General features: G+C 37.9%; 2 protein-coding genes across 3 annotated transcripts; both read right to left on the bottom strand.

The window, feature by feature from the left end:
• Positions 1 to 1,055: 1,055 nt before the first annotated feature.
• rhcgb (Rh family, C glycoprotein b) lies at positions 1,056 to 10,567 on the bottom strand. The gene is made up of 11 exons (XM_042496504.1): positions 10,231 to 10,567; positions 8,520 to 8,712; positions 6,865 to 7,015; positions 6,166 to 6,313; positions 5,908 to 6,074; positions 4,938 to 5,075; positions 4,506 to 4,642; positions 3,543 to 3,667; positions 3,305 to 3,378; positions 2,492 to 2,559; positions 1,056 to 1,408 (listed from the first exon to the last, which is right to left on the bottom strand). The coding sequence occupies exons 1-11, from the start codon at positions 10,451 to 10,453 to the stop codon at positions 1,375 to 1,377; spliced, it is 1,458 nt and encodes a 485-aa protein (XP_042352438.1). The 5' UTR covers positions 10,454 to 10,567; the 3' UTR covers positions 1,056 to 1,374.
• Positions 10,568 to 16,839: 6,272 nt separating this feature from the next.
• gdpgp1 (GDP-D-glucose phosphorylase 1) lies at positions 16,840 to 19,642 on the bottom strand. 2 transcript variants are annotated; one of them, XM_042496605.1, is made up of 2 exons: positions 19,457 to 19,642; positions 16,840 to 18,087 (listed from the first exon to the last, which is right to left on the bottom strand). In XM_042496605.1, the coding sequence occupies exon 2, from the start codon at positions 18,074 to 18,076 to the stop codon at positions 16,988 to 16,990; it is 1,089 nt and encodes a 362-aa protein (XP_042352539.1). In that variant the 5' UTR covers positions 18,077 to 18,087; positions 19,457 to 19,642; the 3' UTR covers positions 16,840 to 16,987. The 2 variants fall into 2 exon arrangements, with proteins under 2 accessions (XP_042352539.1, XP_042352540.1); XM_042496606.1 differs by having other exon boundaries at positions 16,840 to 18,084.
• Positions 19,643 to 20,030: the final 388 nt, after the last annotated feature.

Raw genomic sequence — 20,030 nt, 5'->3', positions numbered from 1 at the left:
GACAACATCATCTTTTTTTAGATGGATAAAAATATCCACTAACATTTTACTTTAAACCCCCTATTTAGCATTTAGAAATGGTACATAAAGATTTGATAAATGGTTTATTGCTGTAACCATATATCTAAGCAGCTCCTTCTATGAGCACCCATGTAGGCTGGTTTCAAATTAATGACAACATGGAAAAATGCACCTTAAAAAAAATCCTTTTAACATTTACAACATTATAGTGTCTTATATGCCATTTATTAAGTGGTTATATAGTGCTTATAAATGCTAAGTGAAGGCAGGATAAAGTAAAATGTTACCCAACATCCTTTATGTTGCAGAATAACTTCTTCCAAAACAAATATCAGTTTTTTTCCTTAAAATCCACAATTAGTACCATGATACATAACTCTCATTATGTCTCAAAAGTCTAAAACTTATCCATCAAGACAAACAAAATTATATAAGTCCTGCTTTAATGCATCTAACTGGAGGAAAAGCAACTATGCAAATAAGCAAACAAAGCTCACAGTATTAAGTTGCCAAAAAACCCTCAACCCCTCAAAAAAATAAAAAAAAAAAAAATAAAATAAAAATAAAGATGTGAAGGCTCTTTTGCGGAAATTCAGTGCAAAGTGTGACTCAAGTGAGTCTGAAGCAAATGTATAGTTTTAAAAATTTCTCCCACGACCACTTGAAGGAGCCATTGTGATATTCTCATGGTCATGTTTAAGTTGAGCACTGAGATTTTACATCTTGTTTTACGCAAAACAAAGACTAGTTCTGCAGTTTTACGTGAATTTACCTGTTGTCATTGTTGAAAAAAATTTCTCTGCTGGTACCAAAACAATGCTACCCATTTAACAGAATATTTAATTACAATATTCATAGGTGTTGATTTTGAGGGGACACAGGGTCCCCTTGATAAAGAGTTGCAGTTAACTTTGATAAAATCAAAGACATTTACAGTGTAAATGAATGCATAAAAAAGAAAAGGCGCACATTAGCACAGAAATATTCACCAGAATGCAGGAGATTCAGTGGTGGACGCCCCCCCCCCCCCCCGTTGAAACAAAACCTATGTCTATGTTTGATTGTGCATTACTTGATTTAAACTGAAAATATATATCTTGCAAAACAGAAAAGATCGTACTCCACTGGCAGACTTTTTAAATTCAAACAAATAAACAAACAAACACTAAAGATTTATGATTCGATTCCAGACAAAACATACTGTTAACAGAAATATATATATACACTGTACAAAAAAAATTAACTGGTTTTGATTGGAGGGATATAATTGTATCAAATAAATATTACAGTCCAGTGGAAGAATAAAAGGGCCATATTTGATAGACAGAGATCCATCAGGTCTGAGGCCTAGAGTCAGGCCTGCTCCACGGTGAAATTTGACTCCGCTCTGGAAAAAAAAGACCATCACATGACGTGTGAAACAATAAAACTTCATTGGAAAGTTGCAGCTCACAGTGTGGTGTGTCAAGGTTTTGATCAATGTATTTTATTTTAAGGCCTGGAGATGCTCCTGTATACTCTTTATCAGTTGTTCCCAACTGGTGGGTCAAAGTCCAAAAGTAGGTTGCGGGTTCATTCTGAATGGACCGTAAGTGACTCATGAATGTGTAAAGTTTGTAAAACCCACACTCTATTTTGAAGTGTAAACCTATAAATTTTGTTCCGGGCCTCATTTATAATGCCAATCTGTCTTTTTTCCAGTACAAAAACTACTCTATTGCCCTGTTCTTGGTATTCTTTGTTCTGTTACATGCTGAGCCTTTGCAGCATCACTGGTCTTAAAGCAATAACATGCATTTTTTTTGGTTTCAGTTCTACTTATATACCAAGTTTTAAGTAATTGCACTTTATTCTTGCCTTACATTTTATTTTATTACATTCAAAGCACACGTGTTGTTTACATTTTGTGAAACAAAATTAAACATGTGGTAATTTATCTTAGTTGTGGACACTGAACTAATGACTAAACCTGGACCCCGTAGCTGGACCAGTTGGGAACCACTGTTCTATATCACTCCACTGGGTAAATTACACTGATGACTCAGTGTTTTTAATAGTATCATTTTCATCTCCACTGTAAACATGAAGGTCAAGGTCACTTTGAAGAGCTGCACATGCGAAGCTGTGCTGTGAAAAATCCCATATCAACAAACTGCACAGGTGAGCTACACTCAGAGGTGCAGAGCACAGGGTCCACACTGGCATTTTATAACCTAGTGACACTGCCCGTGATGCCACGCTATATATACGTTATACATACACACACTGTATTCAACACTATGAACAGACATCCCCAACAAAGGGCAGGAATTACAATGAGTCACATGTAGCCTGCACACATTTGGATCTGCTGCCACCAAGAGGACACTGAATGCAACACGTGACGCTACCTGCATGGTTTGTTTGGTGTGAGAATATCATAACTGCATGACTAGAACACTGTTGTCGGACAAACTAAAAGGACACTTACATATCTTTGTTATGCATGTGGTTGTTGTAGTGAAGGATTGGGGGAATGACCTCTTCTTCTTCAGGAAGCTGTGAACAATCAAGGCAATGCAATGATTCAGGGGGAGAATAACAACCACATCATCAGCTACTAAATGTTTGATGCTATATGCACTCATCAGTGTCATAAAATGGAAAGTTTTGAACTGTTTCCCTGTAAATAGAGGTGGCAGCCTCAGAGTAAGGAACACAAAACAGTGAAATGTTTGATGCAATCAAAGATGTGTTGTGGAAATATTGTTATAATCTTATTTAGTTTGAATGGATACATTTAAAGTGTGATTTTTCCTTTCAGTATCTCCGGTAATGTATCGCAGCTGGACTTGATCCTGCTAATCTGAAACATTCACATTTTCTTTAAATGCACTTTGCTGCAAACAGTTTTATTCTCTATGTATGTTTTGAGTCATATTGTTTTATTAAGGGGAATTTTATCTTCTCTTTTTGCACTGCTGTGGACTTGAAGGAACAGTATTTTCAATGTATACACAATGACTACACAACTGGATCAGATCTGCTGAAAATCCTCTAATTTGCAGGTTTAAATCAGAGCAGCTGACTGGTGCTGCTAATGTGTCTCCAGACTCATTAAGTAAATTGCATTGTAACTGAACTGCATTTATCAAACATTATAAAAACATATAAAAGCATTTAATAAGGGCATCTCTACAATTTCTGTTGGATAAACTGCTGAGTGAATTGTGATTTGATATTGACATTGACTTTGTTTCAAACTATAAAATCCTCTTTGTGGTAGTAAAAAATAGTTTCTCACCTCCCAGTAGGGCTCGTCATCAAAACAATTGTCATCTGCAGGATCTCCCCAGATCGGTAATCTTAGGATACAACCTGAGAAGAGGACAAATCAAATCATTATCGAAATGCACAAAGTTTGACATCTGCTGTGTGCAAACAACACCCATTTTATTCAAACATCGTGCTGTCAGTTATGTACATACTGTATATTTTTGATTATATAGTCAGACAGAGGGGTGGTTGTAGTTATTCCTTACCGACAATGATGCCTCCGCCCACACCGAAGCAGATAGCCACGCAGAGGCCTGCAGCCTGGTGACCACCCTGTCGTGTCGGGACCATGTTTTTGAAATCTCCCTCAAAGTCAAAGGTGTTAACAAGCCTTTAATACAAATAAGAGTGGGGCTCAACATGCTGTTCTTCACAATAAAATACCTGTTAGAAAGCCCACATTGTTAATGTGTTGTTGACTTGTTTAATGAATTAAGTTTCATTCACTACTAGTTTGTTTCTCTGTAAGTTTTTATATGTCCCACACGGTGCCCTGAAGTTTAGTTTCTTTCCTAATACAACGGTGGATAGATGGTATTTTTCCTTTGCCTTTACCGTCATTCACTTGTACCCTGCTGGTTTATTGTTGTGTGTAAATGCCAGAAGATGAGTCTAATGACATTATACTGTAGCAGTTGAATGCTAACATTGTGTTAATGTGTATTTGTTTAGCTCTGGATATAAGCTAATGTTATCTGTAATACAGTCCTTTGTTATGTTAGTTAACGTATTATGTTGCGTATTATGTATGGTGTTTGCTATACTGATTGTTATTTGTATTGCTATTATAGACCACAGCCTAATAAATCAACCCTAAACAGGACATCTGTATCCGTGTTCTTTAATGGGAACATCACTTTCCTACTACGCCTTGCCACTCGAAACCAGCTAAATTCCCAGAGACGCCCTCTCTTCTTTTTAATACCATATTTGGCCATAAAAATTCAAATATTCCTTTACTGATATAATATTCTCAATATTCAAAGGCCCAGTGTGTACATAACATTAATACATTTCTTTAGTGTACAATTACCTGAAACTAAGAATTGTTTCATTTTCCTTTCCATAAAAAGAGCTGCTTATAGCTGCATAAGGAGCAAGTCCTCTTCGAGTCCGCTCTAGATAGGGCTCTAGATGGGGTTCTAGATAGGGTCATAGGAACCACTCACCCTTCAGGGCCATAAACAGTTTCGGATGCAGCTGCGGCAGTAATGGCCCCCACAATGCCACCTATGACTCCTGGCATGGCGTGCAGGTTATGGATTCCACATGTGTCCTGGATCTTCAGGTACTTCTCCATGAAAGGCTGGCAGAGACCCATCAGTTAGGTTTAGCTGAGTTTACTTACTTTAACAGCTCTGTGTGACTTAGCGTTATTCTGACGGTTGACTTCAGAGAAGTAAAAGTAGTAAAAGTTATGAGTGGCACATTTTTTGTGCTGACGATGCTCTATGTAGTTAATTCTAAATAAAGAAAAAATAGTTAGAACAATTGGGATATAGAAATGGGAAACTATATTTAATTCCTGTAGCCAAATGCCAGGATTGTTAAATCAACACTTTCAATAACACTCTGGCGTATAAACCAGATAAATACCTTACCGTGAGGTAGATATATCCCAGTGTGGAGATGATGCCACAGCAGAAACCCACAATCAGAGACCCGTAGGGCATCAGCATGAACTCTGCTGCAGTTCCCACTGCAACACCGCCAGCGAGAGTGGAGTTCTGGATGTGAACCTAAAAAATGTGCAGAAAAATATCTATTAGTCACAGAGGAAAGTGTGTACAGTGGTGGATGAAGTACCTGAATGCCACACTTGAGTAAAAGTACAAATATCTCATCAGAAAATTGCTTTACTAGAAGTTAAAGTCACCTATTAGAATATTAATTGAGTAAAGGTCTTAAAGTATCTGATATTTACTGGACTAAAGTATCAAAAGCATTTTTTATCATATTAAATGTACTTAAGTATTGAAAGTAAAACTACAAGTAAATGCTGGTAATAAAAAAGCAGAATATTGGCAATTATGAAATTAATTTCTTCGCAACGCATACCACCTTAAAAATGGAGCCCACATTACAGTTCAAGAAGTCTTTTTTTTTTTTCAACTTTAAGGATTTCAAGAGAAAAATTCAGTTTTTTTCCCCTTACCATTTCTACGTTGTAGTAAGTAACATAGATGCTTCAGAGAAATGTGTTGGATTAAAAGTATACATTTTATTTAGTGTAGTGAAAATGAAAGTTGACAAATACAAAAACGACAAACAACAGATACTCACAAAAAATACTCAAGTACTGTAACAAAGTATTACTACTTTGTTGGTGTGTTTCAGTGTTGTGTTCACAGTATCATGCATCAGATTAAGCAAGTTTGAGTTTGTTCAGGTGGGGCACAGGTCATGCAGGTCATGTTCGACAAACAACAGAGCGATTGATTTCAGCATACTTTAAGTAGTGATAGCTTGAAAAATATAGCTATACACCAATTATCATGTCCATCATACACAACAGCTTATGAGTGTTCGTGACTGACATAAAAAACAAACAAAAAAAGTGCTGGTTGTTACCATGTCTAATTTTCCATGTTTCTGGAAGAGGCTCGAGACCGCCACAGTAGTGAGGACAGTTGAGGCCAAAGCCAGGTAGGTGTTTATGGCTGCTCTGTGCTGCCCGTCCCCGTGGTCTGTGATGGCCGAGTTGAAGCTTGGCCAGAACATCCACAGGAAGAGGGTACCTACGCAGACAGCAGTGTGGACATTATTGTACCTCAAGAATAACTGTAAGTATTATTAAAGTATATAAAAACCGGCATGTAATTAAATCACCAATCATGGCAAAGACATCTGAGTGGTAGACGGAGCCCTGCAGGTTACTGCTCTGGTCCAGGTTCGGCCGATAGAGCATCCACGAGATGGAGAGACCGTAATAACCTCCAAATGTGTGGATCACCATGGAGCCTCCAGCATCTCTGGCCTTCAGGGAAGAAAATGTGAGCGTTAGCAGCTGCAAGGCGGCATAAATTACAAAACAATGTACCCATGTATGTCATAGCATTTGGTTGTATGCTCAGTTTCATATTAGGAGAGCAACTTAAGTCTTGAGATCTACAAAAATAAAAGGTTTTAAAACTGAAGTAATTAGGATGTTAGAAGCATATAATATAGAAAGGTAACAAATGCCAAGGGTTGTAGTCAGATGACATTTCAGCCCTTAGGCCTTCTTCAAGGTCAACAATCAGGAAAGAAAAATATCACAAAGATTTTTTCTAAACGTTATTTTAGAACATACTGAACATTGGGTCAACCATTTCCACAAAACGGACATTAGAGTACATAAGGCTACATTTACTGGTACGCATAATTTAATTCATCTTGAAGAGGCACTGTGCATGGTGACCGGATAAACATGAATACAGAATCCTAGTTTATTTGTCATTTCTTCTGTCCCACACAGAAGACCAATATGATCAGGTTTTAGGGGCATAAATCGTATCAAAACAAATAGAAATAATGGTTTGAACTTACGTGAATGAGATTCAGGATGATATATTCCTCCACAGCGAACAATGTGATGCCAAACAGAGTCATAACCATCAGCTGGACTGCACTGACTTTACCGAGCACCGCCCCGTAGGCTATTAAGCAGCCCGCCACACAGAAGTCAGCATTGATCAGGCTGAGGAGTTGGAAAAATGTCAAAATGTAGTTGACAAAAAAGGCAATCACTTGTACTGGGCATATGTTAAACAGTATTTATACTGGCTAAGGATGCACCGATTCAACAACCATGACATTGTTTTGAGCTCTGAAGCAGTCATAAACATATGTAGATACCCTATGTTTTCTCTTTCTTTCTCTTGCAAAAATACACCAATCATATCTGTCGACACACAGTGACTTGGCAGCACTTCAACAGTATCATCTTCTCATTAGTCGGAGTTTCTGTTTAACTTCTGGCTCCACAAACACTAGATATAGTATCTGGAAACATCTTCAGTCAGACTGGTTTGTCCACCTATGGGCTAGGTTCTGCTTCAACGTTGGCGACATTACATATGAAACGCCATAAAATTCTGAGCATCAAGCACTTGGACCCTGTGTACAGATATGATGTTTTTTAAAATTGTTTTTCCTTTACATTTTGGCCTCTGGTCCACACACAAAAAGAGTTGTAGGTCAGAGTTTTTATTTAAACGCCTTTTAAAGGTACAGATTTTTTTCAAAACTCCAGTTATTGTTTATCTGCATATGCAAAACTGGGCGTTTGGGAAATGATGACATGGTAGCACATGCCCATTGTTACTTTGTGTAATGACCATGCACTAGAGATAACAATAATAGCGGACTAGCGGTTTGAAAATGTTGGATCAACGCTGCTTGGTATCGGGACCTCTTTACACTTGAACTTAGCTGTACCAATTCTGGGACGAACAAAGGTGTCCCATGTTTTTGCTCCATCTCAGCATCTGCGGTTTAAAGTCAGCCAGACATGGCTGTTTTGGATCAGACCTGGTTGAACCAGCGGATGGTGGGACACTGTCCAGAGTGGGACAGTTGTCACTTTGTATGTTCACTTGTATGTTTGAGTGAACTCCTTTGTCCTTTTGTTAAATGGAAATCATTGGTGATGAAATCTCCAGTGGATGTTTTGAAAAAGGTAAGGTTAGCCTGTACATTTTATCACCTTTGTGACAAAGGGAGACTGCTGAAGATGGCTACTGCAGCAAGTGTTTTGGGTTATTTTTGCATTCTTGCAAAAGTGTGGATGGAAATATTTTGAAAAATGAAGCCGTGCTGATGGAATTATTTCTTAAACAGAGAGGAAAAAGTGTAAATGTGGCCTTAATTTTCTGCCTTTTCGTGTATTTTTGTGCGCTAATTTGTCCTATTTCTGCATCAATGTAGAGTGTGTGGCTGTCAAGGTAAAAGTCCTCTGCTACTTTCATGTTTTTGTTGCACGTGACCTGCGTCTCACCCTGCACCTGTGTGTCCACCTCAGTATTTTGTTTCCGTGGAAACCATGCAGGTGGAATCTATCAGACACGTTTTCAGCATTCAAACAGCTACAGCTGAATAACGCCACTTGCGTTTCTGTTGTGAACTTGTATACATTCATTGAAGATATATAGAATAAGAAAAAAGGGATGCTTGTGGCTCACTGAGAATAAAACACCACTTACTTTTCGACTCCAATTTTGATCTTTCCATCAGAGTAGTCCAGGGAGTGGAACCAGCCTTGCATTAAGAGCGCCCACTGAAGGCCGAAGGACGCGATGAGGAAGTTGAAACCCACTGCGCCAAAGCTGTAGCGCTTTAGAAATGTCATAAGGAAGCCAAATCCAACAAAGATCATCACATGGACATCCTGGAAACCTGGAGCAAAAAAAGAAGAACTTGTCTGGTACTGGCCGGTGAAGAGGAGGCGGTATACTGACCATATAAAACAGTCAATAAAACAGGTTTTTCAACAATTATGAATCACCTCATGAGAAAACCTAGAGCATACAGCAAAGTATTAGGCTGATTGGTCCTGTAGTTTGCAAGATTAGCTGTGGAAAGACAGAAAGACACAACCAAATGCGTGATCCTTTCTACCTGTTTGAGATAATAAAGAAAAAAAAACAAGGATTCTGCAAAATAAGGCATCAATGTGGGCAATATTTCAATCATCCTCTCATTCTTCTGTCTTATTGAGAGGTGTCCTCTATAGAAGATCAGGAGGCCTATCACCCAAAACTATCCTTTACTCGCAGCTATATTTCTCTGGTCTCTGAAAAATGTTTTCCAATATGAAAGACACCTTAAATAATGCAAATAAACGAGCTACAAAATATAGCAAGGAAAAGAAAAAAGACCAAGGGACCAACACCAATGGTATGAGGTATGTTTGAAAGCCTCTGAAACAAACAAACAACAAAAAAAGTAACTGAGGTTGTGCTGAGAATTTTTTTTGTCAAGTTTCCAAGGCCAAGAATGAACCGGCAAGCTCCAATATAACAACAGCCATATTAAACAGACACACACACAAAACAGAGCGGCAACAAACAGTTTCATCTGTTATTTGAAATGAAAATGTTTGAACCATTACAGGAACAGGTGGCTGCTCTTTGTGAGACAGTTCATATCTGCCATAACCAGCTGGTATCATTTACAGCAGAACACAGTGGTTGCCAGACACACCTCAGGGCACAATAGCTTCCCACGGCACTGTGAAACATTATCGTCTGCATAGAAAACAGCCCAAATTCTACAACACATCTGATTGGATGTTTGTTTTAACAGCCAAACAAAGCACAAATGCTACAGGCATTTTGGACTGTCCTCATGTTAACACTGGCATTACCTCACGTGCGGAAAAGATGGTCCCGTGACTTTAAGATGAGCCCTCATAAGTCTCCTGACAACAAACTGTGCCAGGATGTACATTTATCATCTGACATCCAACACCACATCTTAGATGGGCCAATGATACCCTGAAACTGACACTGTGGGTTTTTGGGGTAGTATAGAATACAACCACACCCATGCAATACTTACGGACCATATGACCAAAATAAAATGTGTTTTTATCCGTACAAAGAAGTAAGTGTTGACGTTTTAGCTATCAAACTGGAAAGATAAACCTCAGGGGAATTAAACCTCCAGTGGAAACATGCACCTGTGAGCCCTGTCAGCAATATAGAAATAATCAAATAGGTCAACATAATCTGAAAACTACAGAAAAATATTAATAAAATCATCAAACAAAAAGCTAAATGTGCAGAAATGAGGATCCATAAAGATATTTAGCTTACACTATAAAGGGAGATACAATAAAATGACTGATTAGACATTGGGAAAAGAGTACATTAGTGAAAGAAGAAATAAAAAAATCAAAATTAAGTCACTTACTTGGATATCTGAAATAGAAGTCATTCTCAATGTCACTTGATATATTTTTTGCTTTCCTGTACTCTATCCAGTGTGGATCCGATTCTTCATTGTAACGAATGAAAACTCCAAACAAGATGATCATGGCTGTTTGCCACACAATGCAAACAGCTGGAAGACTGATTCGCACATTAGTATTCTTTGAACGGTCACAAAATTGCCTGAAGCTTTGGATACAGCCCATAGTTTTTGGTTAGTTTTGATCTTTTGTTAAAAAAAAGTTTTTTAAGTTATAAGAGTGACTAAACAGCCTAATTTTTCAAGTGAGTCTGAAAAAGTAACAGACACTTTAATAGCCCTAAGCATCCTACGCCCAAGTGAAGACGGGTGTTTGCTTCAATATGCAGGCACTCCCACAGTCACTCCCCCCTCTTGCACTTGTGAAGGTGATGTTTATTGGGAAATCCTGTCAACAGACTATGTTTGTTAAATTTGCCCTCCCTACCTTAATACAAACATGCATGTTCAAGAAATATTTAGTTCACATGGAGCTTGTGTCTGGAGTAAACATATAGAAACATGCTTCGGGCACTTAAAATGTGCTTTCTTATACTGACAGTCAGAGGGTCAGGGCGTTCTCCTCTCCTCTGTACAGGGCTGATGCTGTGAAGCATTAACTGTAAATAATGCGTATCCATGCTGGGCCCCGTTAGAAAGATGCACGACAGGTTTGACTCAGTCAACCATCACACACAGACACACACAGACACACACACACACACACACACACACACACAGGGCTCAAAGATGAGACAAGAAGAGTCCACTTATATATTTCCTAAAGTCTAGTTGTTTCTGAAATGTTGTGCAGGCAAATTGTTAAATTACAGATTTTACTAACATTTAGGCCTTTTCGGTTTAAGTGCTCAAAGAATTCAGGAAACATGACATTTGTGTAATATTTAAAAAATAATATGATATTGTTATATTTGATCCTTTACTCCATTTTTCATGTTTGTATCCATATGCCTTTTTATTTATTTATTTACATTTTATCACACAAAAAAAATTATATTGTAATTAAATATGTAAAATACAGTCGCTATTTTCTTTCTCATTTAAATTTTTATTTGATTCCATCATATAAATCCCATAGTACTGACATGAAACTATTCATAATATTAGTCAGACAGTTAAAACACATTTTAAAGAACATTAATAGAAAAAAAACTACACTAATTTTAATATCCTATGTACTTTGTAAAACCCATTCTTTAGTTGTATGGAGTAAGTTAGATAGCATCATGTACATTCTTGGTCTTTTACGAGTGGTCCGAAACCTCTAGGAGGTCGCCAAATTATTGTTTGATTGTTTTTTCTGTTTTGTTTTAAAAAAATGAAAATACACATTAACACAAATCCAACAGGACTGCAGCCTGAGGCTGATATGACCCTAAGCCTGTCAACCGTCATCCACCTGAGGACATACAAGCTGTGCACCGCTGACCAGGGTGGGACATCTCACTAAGGTAGCCATCCACAGATACAGTTAAGCTAAAGGATCCACTGTACCTTCCACATGTATGTTTAACATAAAATATACAATATATTTAAAAATGAATGTCAAAAATTATTATTTTAATAGCTTAAAAAGATGATTTTATATATGGCACTTCAGGCCACTATACATGTTATTGTAGGCCCAGTTAAATATGCAACTTAATTTTATACAATATATGTAGTAGGGGGTCCCTGCTCCATCTCACTTTCGGCTAAGGGGTCCGTGGTCTGAAAAACTCTTAAGACCCCTGCTGCAGAGTTTGTTTGGAATTTAACAGTATCTATGTCCAATCTTGTAGTGCATCCCTTAAATACTCTGAGCATTCACACTATGACCGTACACTGTATGATAATGGAGGAGGACCGTGATTTCATTCATTGGTTTGTGGACTGTCGTTTTGAGGCCTCCATAAGTGACAATATCTGGACGAGAGGATGTAGTGTTGGAGGAGTGAGGATCTGACTCACAGACTGCAGCGATGCCTCGCAGACAGAACTGCCACTCAAGGAGCCACCCTTAAATATGTGTAATTTTGTAATTAACTACAAAGGCTAAACGTCTTTTTTGTTTGTTTGTTTGTTTTACCAGTTTGTGAACAAATTTATTTCTGCTGTAAATTTGGGCATTTTAACATGGGGGATCTATTGGGATTGACTCTGTTTTGGAACCAACCTCAAGTGGCCATCACAGGAACTGCAGTTTTTGGCACTACCGTGTTTTCTCCATTTTTCAGCCAGAGGTTACTGCTTGATTACGACTTAAATGTTGCTGAGGGCCCAACGTGTTGTAACTTCGAATCAATGCAATATTTTGGCCATGACTATGTGTTTCAGCAAATTGAGATGCTGAGCATAATAAAACTACACAAAACCACTGTAAATAATCCCTTTGTTCACATTCTGGCTGCTATAAGTCTTCTCAGAAATCCTGCCTCAATGCCCAAAACTGCATCGATGTCTTCGTCACTTCAGTTTACACTAGCTTACGTAACATTACAGTGGAAAAAGGGTGTATGTTTAAACACGGACTGCCAAACATAAATAGTAAATATGGTCTAGACCTACCTGTCCGGTCCTGAACGTGCATGTGACATACAGAAGGTCAAATACAACCAGGCGTGAGGATGGTCAGCAGCTCCTGAATGTCATGTGCTTGCTTCCCTCAAAATATCTGTCAACAACAGAAAAAACCTATGTTTATTGTACTGCTTATTCTTTATTACTGTAAGGTCAACAAAACTGTTATGAATCAAGAATTAAATAGACAATCCTGATTTGTAACTCATGTAATTGTCTTATTTACCGCTGTGCCACCAAAATAAATCAAATGAACAAATGTATTAAAACATTTGCCAATACTGATCTGCACAGCTGTGTGTACATAACTTAGTACTAGTACATAACTTAGTACATACAATACTAAGCTATTAAAATAACAATTACTGACAGTTTTATGTATTTATACAACATATTTTAATGTTACATCTGTGGAAGGCCACTTTAGTTAGATGTCTGACCCTGGTCAGCGGCCCAAAGCTTGTTCATCTGAGGGTAGATGAAGGTTTCAGGCAGAGGGCTGTGTCAGCTCCAGGCTGCAGTCTTGACCTGTGTTTGCCTTTTAGGTAGGTGAGGGAGGAAAACTTTCACCAAAAAAAGTTGTTTTAAGAGGCAAAATATGTTGGATTCATGTTAATGTGAAATTTCAGTAACTCTAAGGAAGCCCTAGGGGTCACATTCCCCTTTTAAAGACCCAGGGATTAAAGTAACAACAGAGTAAGAGTGATTTTTAGTAAAAAAAAAAAAATAAAATAAAATACATGACCAACGTGCCAAAGTTGCGCAAAACAAAATAATCATAAAAGACATGACCGAGATGTAATCATATATTTTGCAACAATCTTGTGTCTAATCCCAACATCAGTTTAAGCTTTTACTGCTGCAAAACTTTTGTGCTACGTGATTTACAAAAGTACTACACAGAACACTTATCATAAACTGAAGAGACTGCATTTTTGTGCTCTGCCAAATATCAAAAATACCACTCTAATTGCACAATGTTGCTCTTCCAGGCAGTACATAATAACTGCAAAAGAAAATGCCTTGCTGAATACTCTCACCGGGAAAAAATGATCATGTCAGCAGCTAAACATTAGATCATTGCACTGGTTGTGTGCTCACAAATGAGGAACCTCATTAAAATGAGTGAGCAGGTATCTTGATCTTACTGCTCGGCTAAGCACTGCTACCTTGGTGATGTAATTGTGGCAGATGATGCGCTCTGAGGGGATGATGTGTGGCATTGATCCACCTTGATCTGAGCACCGCTGTCGGGCATGTTGAAGCGGCTTTTATATCTTGTATTTCCTTTAGAATAAGAGAAAGACACAGGGAGTCAATTTTTGTTAAACATCTAAACATTACATTTAGGATATCCTGTTCCCAATCCAATAATTTTCCTGAATACAGTTGCAAAATGCACACTTTAAATTGTTTAAGTTATTAAAATCCGAATCTGAAATGCAATACAAGGAAAAATGTCCACATCCAAACAGTGTCTTAACGTTTTAAAAATATATATTTTATTTTGACAAAACAGAAACAAAAACTAAACTAAAAATATTTTTATATGGCTCTTATAACAAAACGATAAAGTAAAATGTGTCTACACACATTTTTCTCAATTCCACTAAGTGTTGCATTGTAGTAAAAGTACACAACATTATTAATGAGTGATATAATCACAGTTCCACTTCAAAGTAGTCTTACAGTGAGCCTTCTCATTCCCAGTCACTGCTTCTTACAGCATTATAGTAAAACTAGTTCACTAAAAATGATCAACAAAAATTTAAATTCCACTCAAAGTGGTGTAGAAGCTTAAGTTGAACATGAAAAAAAATCAGTTTCTACTTATCAGAGTAGCAGCATTACAGCCTGTGTAATGACACCTGTGTGACGGCGGATGTAAACAAAGGATCAGACGGGATGCGTGCTCAAAATAACCAATCCTGATCAATTCAAAAATCCATTGATGGGGCCCGATTCCTTTCAAATTTGGACATCCCTACATTACATGTTTTTTAACTGTAGCATTTTTTAGACTGTGTCTGACTAAGGCTTTCTTCTTTTTTAACCATTTATTTATTCAGGGAAGTTCCATTGTGAGCTTCAGCACAGTGTCACGCCTGAAAGCTGCCCAGCTGACCTGAGGGCCTCTGAGCAGCTTTACAACAGCCGGGGTTAAGGGTCTTTCCAGCAGCCAACTAACTGGCGGTAATGAGAAAGGGGCAAGTGTACTTTCCACACTTGAGTTATTCTGTAGATTCAGGGATCAAATCCACAACCTTTCGGTCACAGGTCCACTTCTCCAATCTTTGGGCCATGTCTCCTCCTGTATGTTCAATTTTCTGTGAATTCAACTGCCAGCTGAAACCACTGAAACAACAAAAACAGCCAAATGGCAAAGAAAAGTGGTACCTACCCTCAAGCATCCCAACAGGAAGCACCAGTAGATTGCCATCATGTGTAAACAGTGATTAAGACAATGTACTCAGTCTAAACAGTCTCCCAGAAATCATTTTCACTTGTCATAGCAGGAAAAGCACAGGTGTTACTAGTCATAACAGTGCGACGGTGAGTCAGCATGCACAATACCTGGACCCTGAGACGGAAGCAGCTAAATGGAAAACAGACATTATTAATTGTATTATTGACACCTGTGCTTTTCCTTCTGTGAAATGTCACAATGTTTTTCAACTGTAAAACACAACCAGAGAGCACCAACCCACACAGGTGTCTTCAGTTATTGCAGCTGATTAAACCTGGGTGGAGGAGAACAGACTGTGCTCGACTGACAAGCTGTTATGTCGTATGACTCATTGTTAGAAAAAAGTAATGCAGATAGCATGGACTGGGAATTCTGACAAAAATTTAAAAAGCGGAAGTAAAAAGAGTGCACAAATAGGGAGCAATCTTGGACACTAGAGCAAATACCTGTCTCGCACAAAACAAACAAACACACACACACACACACACACACACACACACACACACACACGCACACACACACAGTTCATCGTAGCATCATCAGTGATTTTCAGTTTACACAACTCCTCTGTTGCATGATCACTCTCTTGCGGCTGTTTCGCATTGCTACAAAGGGAACAACCTGAAAGCAACACATTGAGTTTCCAATAAATTTTACAAAAATCAAAATCCTCTCATCCTGACCTCATGCTGTTCTGGGTGTTGACCTTAAATGTGAATAAATGTGTGCCTCCATATTTTTTTTGGTAATTTTAACAATAACGTTACATCACAGACTTTTTTCACAACACATGCTGGGTTCACACAAAACTAGTGAAGTGGTGTTTATGACATGAGAAGTCATTTACACACAGTCATGAACTTGGAGCTCTCAATAATTTCTACTTATGAGGTCAGAAATACTACAAGAGGGGGGAGCGTTCAAATGGACTTATGCCATGAACGTAGTAAACGTCATGTTTTCTAAATGGAATGCACCACTTTTCTGACTTGTCTTTTCAGGAAAAGCACAAATTTAACAAATAACAAAAGATACCAGTGAGGCAGCATGAATAATCAAATATCTGACGGTGGAAGACCATATTGAAACGTAGTCATTTATTATATAATTTAATAATCAAGACGTGTTGCAAAGACTTCACAAACACAGCTCACTTAAAATTACACAACCAGCTTACATATCTTTAAATAGTGCTTGTGGCATTTTATTTGACACAAGTTTTAAAACAGCAAATATATTTGTCTTTTAAATACAGTTTATTCCCACTGATTTATTTGTGTAAGAAAGCATTTTTGTGCAAACCCGATGTCATATTTAGGCCAGATGCAGGAAAGAAGACTCATCATAGCTTCCAAAGTGTAACCTGGTGTAAAGACACTCATTTTCTTAAATGATGCTAGTTAATTAAAATTCAATGACTTATGCGGAAGGAGTCGTTTTGATTCATTTTGTATTTAGACATTTCTTTTGCTTCATGTTTTTCATTGTTTGTAAATTATTACTTTGCTTTTTGTCAGTCTGTTTTTGTGCAATATTTTCTTTATTTCCTTTTTACATGTTCGAAATAAATCAAAATCAAATCAAATCAGATGTCACGACGTATCCGCATGTCAGAGCTTGTGAAGAATGTGCAGCTCCTGGTTGATTTGAACTCTCAGCACAAACGTCCACACGTCATGAGTCCGTCAAATGACGATTAAGCTGCTGTTCCAACGTGTGAAACTCTGCATCAGGCAGAAGATACCGCTGGATGATATCCACGACATCTTTCTCAGTAGTGAGCTCGTAGTCCTTCTTGTTTTTAAATGGTAAATGTCCAGCCAGCTCACAGAGAGCAACATTGAAGGCAGACTCCTCTTTGGCACCGAAGCATGATGCTCTGGGCCACACCACAATACGAACACCTTTTCTCAAACTACGATCCTTTTCGCTCCGTAAGCGATCGCAGGGCGGACATCCTCTAGTCAAGAACAGGTTGTGAGCAATGTTACGGTCCACAAGAAAGTCTGTGACCTGACAGACAGCTCTGGAAACTTCCTCCAATGACTCCGATTCTGTGTAAAACAAAAATCCCGCAGGGAAATCCAGCAAGCGATAAAATCCCTTTTCAGGAACCAGCGGCTTGACTGGCACAGATTCTATCTTGAGCTCACGATCCAGGTAATACCCGTGTAGGTGCAAATGATTGACAGACGCAAATGCTCCGAGACTGTTGAACCCGACTCTGAAGCTGGGATCAGAGCTCAGGAGCACAGATTCAATACCCACCTGGATGGAGAACCTGGTCATGACCTGTGGGAAACAGCGTGAAGGATCTGGAACAAAGAGACAATGTCCAAACTCCAAAGGGCTGACATTGACCAGCACAACCATCCTGCAGGGTTGATGCAGCTGTCCCTTTTCATGTCCTCCCTCAACGTCCTTTATCATCTCAAATATGATTTCTTCTGGGTTGATTTTGTTAAAATTAAACTGCTTGGCATTGAATTCCTGCTGAATGCTCAGTATCTCCTGAGGTTTTCTTCTCTCTATTCCTCTTTGAATATTCAGCTGGGCCACGTAGCCACGCGGACCGGGCAGGACACGTGTTTGTAAATCACCCAGGTGGTAGCGGAAGAGCCCCCTGTTCATCCTGTCTGTCCAGCCAGATTGGATGGTCGTGTCAAACTCTGTTGGCATCAAAGCAGCCCCGAGTTTATTTCCATTGCTCCGATGCACATCCGCAACAAAGTCCTGGTCGCTATACACAAACTGGAGCGGCATGGTTGGATCTGCTGGTGAACATTGACGCAAAGAGGCATGAGATTTGACAACAGGGTTCAGGTTTTTTTAGGTGTAATTTTGCTGACAGAGCACTGGGTCACATGAGTAGCCCGAGGTCATGGCTGCAAACAACGATTATTGATAAGTCTGCCATGATTTTTTTTTGATAATTCAGTTAAATACTCACATCCCACAAGACACTAAATTATTTCATCTTCTGTATTGATGAACTTCCCTTAATCAATATTCATTTAAATACAGACGACAAGGGGTAAAGATTTAAATCCTTTACTCAGGTAAAAATGGCAATGCAACACTGTGAAAATACTCCATTATTATTATTAGAGCCATACAATGAAAATATTACTTATATATAAATACATATTATCTGCAAAATGTACTCTTAATATCAAAGTAAAGGTACTCATAACACTGACTGTGAGTGTTTTACAATTACATACCCTTTTTGAGTGTTACTTGGAGTATTATTACTTGATAAATTAATCGATATATATTTTACAAACAAAATGTGTGATTAATTTATGAAACATGATAATTTCTCACACATGTAAGTTATGATAAAAAAAGCACATTTACCCACCACAGTGAAGATAGTTTTATGCTGGATATTCGACAGACATTCGCACCAATGCTACATATAAAAAATTAATAAAAATTATTTGGATATTTAAAATGCAAAAACAAGAGGTGTATCTCATGCAGCCAGTGGAGTACTATCATCCCACACTAATTTTGAGTCCATTGGTCACATGACCTGGGAGCTATTGAGCTGAACTTCTAATATAAATGAATGAAAAATTACAAAAAGATGTCAAATGTAAAAAGAATAGCCTAACTGGAAAAGATGGTGGAAAAAAACATAAAAAAGTGCGACAAAATCTCACTTGTCAATAGGCTACCAGCTCCTTTCTCCCTCAAACATCAAGATGAGATGATGAGATACACCTCTTATTTATACATTTTACACCTATTTACAATTTTTATTATTTTTTTAATATGTAAATATTAGCATTTTAGCTCAATAGCTCCTAGGTCATGTGACCAATGGACTCAAAATTAGTGTGGGATGATAGTACTCCACTGGCTGCATGAGATACACCTCTTGTTTTTACATTTTAAATATCCAAATAATTGTTATTAATTTTTTATATGTAGCATAGGAGCGAATGTCTGTCGAATATCCAACATAAAACTATCTTCACTGCAAAATAGCTTAAAATAGCAATAATCAAGTAAGTTAATCTACCTAAAATGTGTAGTTAGCTACTGAATAAGTTACACATGAGTTGACAGATGTGTGACAGAAACTAACATTGGCTTTTTGCCCACAACACAAGCATTATTTGTTGATGTACTCACCGGTGACTACTGACAGCAGCGAAATATCACCGAGTCAAAGTCAGCGTTTTGAAGCAAACGGAGGATGAAACGACTTTTAAAAGGCACAACTTATTCTTATTCACATTGACATTATTAATTATTCTGTCCGGTGATTTTTGCTAGCACGGCTCTGCTAGCTCCATCACCCGGCTTCAGCGGTTACACGTGTTCTTCTTCGTCGGTGCTTATTGGTACATTTCCGGTTCAGCTTTTTCAGAATAAATGTTTCTATAAAAGTCTGCAATCTTGAAGTCACACATTAACAACTTTGTATGCTTATTTAAACATCAGTGTAATTTCATGTTTTAAATTCAACGTTTTTACACTTTTTTGTTTTTATAAGTTGGCGTGTGATGGCAGTAGTAGAAATTGCATGCAAATTATTCCTTACAAACACTATCAAATGAAAACAGGAAACAGTCAACCACGATTTTTTAATAAACAAGCTCTATTTTTTGTGCTTTTTAAATACCCTATTTTATTATCTTATTTAACCTTAAAAACTGATTTTTATAATGATTTTTATTCCCAGATTAGGCTAATTGTGAATTAT

The sequence above is a fragment of the Plectropomus leopardus genome, chromosome 11 (genome assembly GCF_008729295.1).
Source record: "Plectropomus leopardus isolate mb chromosome 11, YSFRI_Pleo_2.0, whole genome shotgun sequence".
Lineage (NCBI taxonomy): Eukaryota > Metazoa > Chordata > Actinopteri > Perciformes > Serranidae > Plectropomus > Plectropomus leopardus.
The sequence above is the reverse complement of the archived record's forward strand: the minus strand, read 5'-3'. Positions and strand labels throughout refer to the sequence as shown.